This window comes from Etheostoma cragini, chromosome 9 (assembly GCF_013103735.1).
Source record: "Etheostoma cragini isolate CJK2018 chromosome 9, CSU_Ecrag_1.0, whole genome shotgun sequence".
Lineage (NCBI taxonomy): Eukaryota > Metazoa > Chordata > Actinopteri > Perciformes > Percidae > Etheostoma > Etheostoma cragini.
In genome coordinates, this window is record NC_048415.1 from 1,030,805 (window position 1) to 1,035,224 (window position 4,420).

The 4,420-nt window shown below is 44.2% G+C and overlaps 1 protein-coding gene across 1 annotated transcript in view; it reads left to right on the forward strand.

Moving 5' to 3' along the window:
• Positions 1-4,420, forward strand: part of mast2 (microtubule associated serine/threonine kinase 2) — a 168,201-nt gene that overhangs the window by 149,613 nt on the left and 14,168 nt on the right. The window contains 3 exon segments of the mRNA XM_034880537.1: positions 578-700; positions 1,486-1,595; positions 3,908-4,062. Of these exon segments, the coding sequence (XP_034736428.1) occupies positions 578-700; positions 1,486-1,595; positions 3,908-4,062 (388 nt within the window).

Below are 4,420 nucleotides of genomic sequence, written 5' to 3' on the forward strand. Positions count from 1 at the left end.
AAACAGCCCTTTAACGTTAAGGGGACCAGCATTTTGTCCCCACAAAGCTGTCAGGTCCCCATAAGTATACTGTATTCCAGATTTTTGGTCCCCACAAATGTAGTTAAACCTAATACACACGCACACACACACACACTCCATCCAGAAAATAATCCACGGATTGATCACCAGTGAAAACAATCTTAAATTTCACCCCTAATTCATTCATTCATTTAAGTCTAAAAAATAGATGAATTTCCTTGTTTGTGGTGGTGTTGAAATACAGAGAAAAATACAAGAATGTATTCAACTTTATTGAAAAGTTTTTCCAGTAAAATTGATTCCCTTTGTCCACCCTTTACTTGCCCTCCTGTGTTGGAGTCTTTCTCCTTTTTCCTCCTTGAATCTCTTCTTGAATCTGATGTTTGTTGTTTTAAAGAGCAGACCAGACTCCTCCTGGTATTTGGCCCGACGCTGGTCAGATCTCATACAGTAGCTGTCGATGTGTCTCTGTTATCATCTGATTCCTCCCTCTCTCTCTCTGTTCCTTCTCTTTTCATCCCCCCCACCGCCCTCTTCTGCTCCTTCATCTCCACAGGAAGTGCCTTTGAGGTGAAGCAGCACCCGTTCTTCACAGAGCTGGACTGGAACAGCCTGCTGAGGCAAAAGGCCGAGTTCATCCCCCAGCTGGAGTCTGAGGACGACACCAGCTACTTCGACAGTACGTCTTTTACTCTTCAAACTACAGCCTAATCACTGTGTACGGATTGTTGCAATTTAAAATGTTATATGTTTTTAAACACTGTGTGTGAGTTGCAAAATAGATTATACATTTAAGCCAAAAGGCCATTATTTCAACATAAATGACGACATGTTGATCATGCATTAAGTTGTGACACAATACTTGTGTTCTATAACATAAGATGTTCTGGTAGATTTCTCAATAACCCAGCTCTCCTAAATGTCTCAGAAGCAGAATTGATTGTTAGGGACGCTTCCTGAGTCTAGTTCCAGTCCCTCTTGTAAAGCCCACTGATCTTTTGCTCTGCAAGTCCTGACCTGAGGGTCATAAACTTTCAGTCCCATTCCACATTAGCTTGACTCTGTATTTGCCTCTAGAATATTCTACGTAATATAAAGGATTCACACATCAACTTCTGAGATTCTGACTACTATTTGACTGAACCCTGAGATCGGAGCAGGATTTAGCTCCAACGGGACACAGATAGCTATATTCTATCCCCAAAGGGGGCTTCTAACGTCCACCGAAACACACATACACATCCATACGTGTAGATAGTAGTAGTGTACAAAAAGAAAAGTATATGGATGGTGCACCTGGATAGCTCCCCTGTCCTCTTTCCCTGCATAATGAAGGCCTAAAATGTCCCAAAAAATAATCTTGGAAATAAAACAAACGCCTGCGTGTGTGTGTGTGTGTGTGTGTGTGTGTGTGTGTGTGTGTGTGTCTGTGTGTGTGTGTGTGTGTCTCTCTCTCTCTCTCAGCTCGCTCTGACCGGTACCACCATCTGGATTCAGAAGAAGAGGACGACACCAACGACGATGAACACGTGGAGATTCGACAGTTCTCCTCCTGCTCGCCTCGTTTCAGCAAGGTACACCCTGTAGTCTGAGTTCTGGTCCTGAGGAGGCTCCACGCAGAGCCTTCGCCGGGGCCTAGGTCCGTGGCCTGATGTGGTTTTCATGGACGTTGGTGTGTGCGTCAATCGATTTAAGCTGGTCTCCCCTAAGTGTCTTCCCTGTTCTTTCTGACCACATTGGGAAATCTGCATCAAGAAAAGTCAACCCTCTCCGTAGTTTCATGTTGTTTATGGAGAAGAACCAGGAAACGAGTCGGGGCAATGCAACGCTACCGAGCCCCGGCCTACGTACATACCTATGGCGTCTATATACCGCAGAAGCACAACTAATCTTTATATACAGTATGCATAATCTGTCGTTGTCCGAGGAACAAGCGATTTCAGTTTTTGTTGCGGAGCCAAAGTATTTCTTTTCTTAATAAAAGATGTTATTGATCATTTTTGCTAGTTTTTGAAATTCTGAGTGAAACAAATCTGGCACATTTATCCCCTGGTCGTCTGTCATTGATTGGATTTTAAAGCAGATTTAAATCAAACAGAGTGGTCAGCTTTGGTGGGGTGGTTTCAAGGTTTTAATATTTTACCCAGTTGTCTTGGGCCTATGTGAACACAACAATCAAACTTTGATGCGAGACAAAACAATCGAGCCGAGATTGTTAAGAAAAGAGTTTTCTCGCGCTCACTTCCAATCAATACCTGGAGCGGTGCTGTCAATCAACCCAGCAACCAAAACAAGGGACTCCCAACACACCTGTGGTGCTCCATGTTTGTTTTTCTGGAAAGAAAAGATGAGGGAAGTCTCACCCTGAGGCGAAGTTTTCCAGTAAGATTTCTGACCAATAGAAAGAAGCGTTTGCTCTTGTAAGGCGTTTGTTTACACCATAGAGATCGCTTTGGACCAGGGCTGCTGCTGATGAACATGTGTTCACACAAGCCTGTCCCTGAATTATTCCATGTATTGCCTCTATTTTCTGGTTTTGAGTCAGACTCGAGTCTCTTTTCTTTGGACTTGTGACTTGACTTGGACTGGCGGACGGATGACTTGTACTTGAAGTCGAGGATATATAAAATCGGACTTGAGCCTTCATGAAAAATGACTCAGACGTCGGATGAAGTTTCTGACTAAATAGGTTATACAAATTTGATATAAGATGTTACAATTTTCCTTTTTCGGCTTCAAAATTTGCCGGTAAGCAGCTGAGGAGACGTTCCATCCGGGGCTGATGAGCTTTTGGGGGTAGCACCCTTTAATTCACTGAATGTGTTAATGAAAGTTGGAGTCACCATGTCTTGAGAAGCTTCTTGTTTAACTCACTTTACACTGTCTTTGGGATCTCTTCTTTCCCCTCATAGCCACACATAGGCTTCTCAGTTGGAGACTTCTGTCCTTGCTTAGCAACACACTCACGGACGTCACTCACTTTAACCCGCAATCACGCTCTTACCTTCACTACTGTAGAAGTGCATGATTCGCGGGCTCCCTGCTACATGTTCATATTTGGAAAATGCAGAGAGCTTATGCTGTGTTGCAGAAAAGAAGAACTAGAAAAGAAACTACCTGATATAAGTGTATCAGCTCTTTAAAGGTCTCATGGCATGACAATGTCACTTCATGAGGATTTGTTAACATTAATATGAGTTCCCCCAGCCTCTCTAGGGCCCCCCCAGTGGCTAGAAATGGTGATAGGTGTAAACTGAGCCCTGGTATCCTGCTCTGCCTTTGAGAAAATGAAAACTCAGAAAGGCCGATCTGGAATCTGGCCCCTTTTGAGGTCATAAAAGGCAAGATTCCAGATTGGCCCATCTGGTTACCTCCCCCTTTATCTGCTTTGCCCGTCCAGAGAATTTGGCCACCCATGAAAGAGAGACATCGTGGCTTTCAAACATGCAAAGTGGCAGTTGGTCAAGGTGACACCTCCAGCCTCCACCTTGGCCAACTGCAACTTTGCACGTTTAAAAGACTCGACTCAGACTCTTCTTTGGTGACTCGGACCCGAACACTGGGCACTTTAGACTTGACTTGGACTCGACTACAGCACTGCAAGAGACAAATATATCATTTTAGCTCCTGAATCGGAACAAAGAAAACGAGCTGTATGAAAACGCCCTAGAATAAAAACAAATAGATTCAACAGGGTCTTATTATAGTGTCTACATGAATACATAATCAAGGTTCTCATGACAATTTGACAACTTGTCGTCTTCACGAGTCTTTGGTCATGGAGATATGGAGTCAAAGGTCCAACGAGGTTGCTGTAAAGGGGGCAAGATGTTCGGGAACGATTCAAACGTGAAACGTCCTGACACATGTGCCATGTTGTGTGCAGGTGTACAGCAGCATGGAGCGTCTGTCTCTGCATGAGGAGAAGAGGACTCCTCCTCCCACCAAACGCAGCCTCAGCGAGGAGGGAGGAGATCGCATCGACAGCCTGAGCGGACTCAAGTCCAGGGATCGGTCCTGGCTGGTGGGATCCCCAGAGATGTGAGTTCTCCGTCTACATGTGTAAAACCACATGGGTTTCTTTTTCAAGTATACACTTTAATAGTTAGCCTATTTGTTTTTCTTTATGCTTCATTTAGGTTGTTTTGTTCACCTGGAGCCACATGAGTGTATTATGTTTGATGTATATGAGATATAGACTGTTACAATTAATGGACAGAGCATGTGTGACATCACCCATTGGTTTGTGGAGATCTGCTATGAGCGCTTTCTCATAGACTTCTACAGAAACCAACCTCCTTTTGCAACCGCAGTTGTCGCCCCCTGCAGGAATTCAGATAGGATGCAGGTTTAAGGAGTCCCCCCTCCCTGCAGGAATTCAGATAGGATGCAGGTTTAA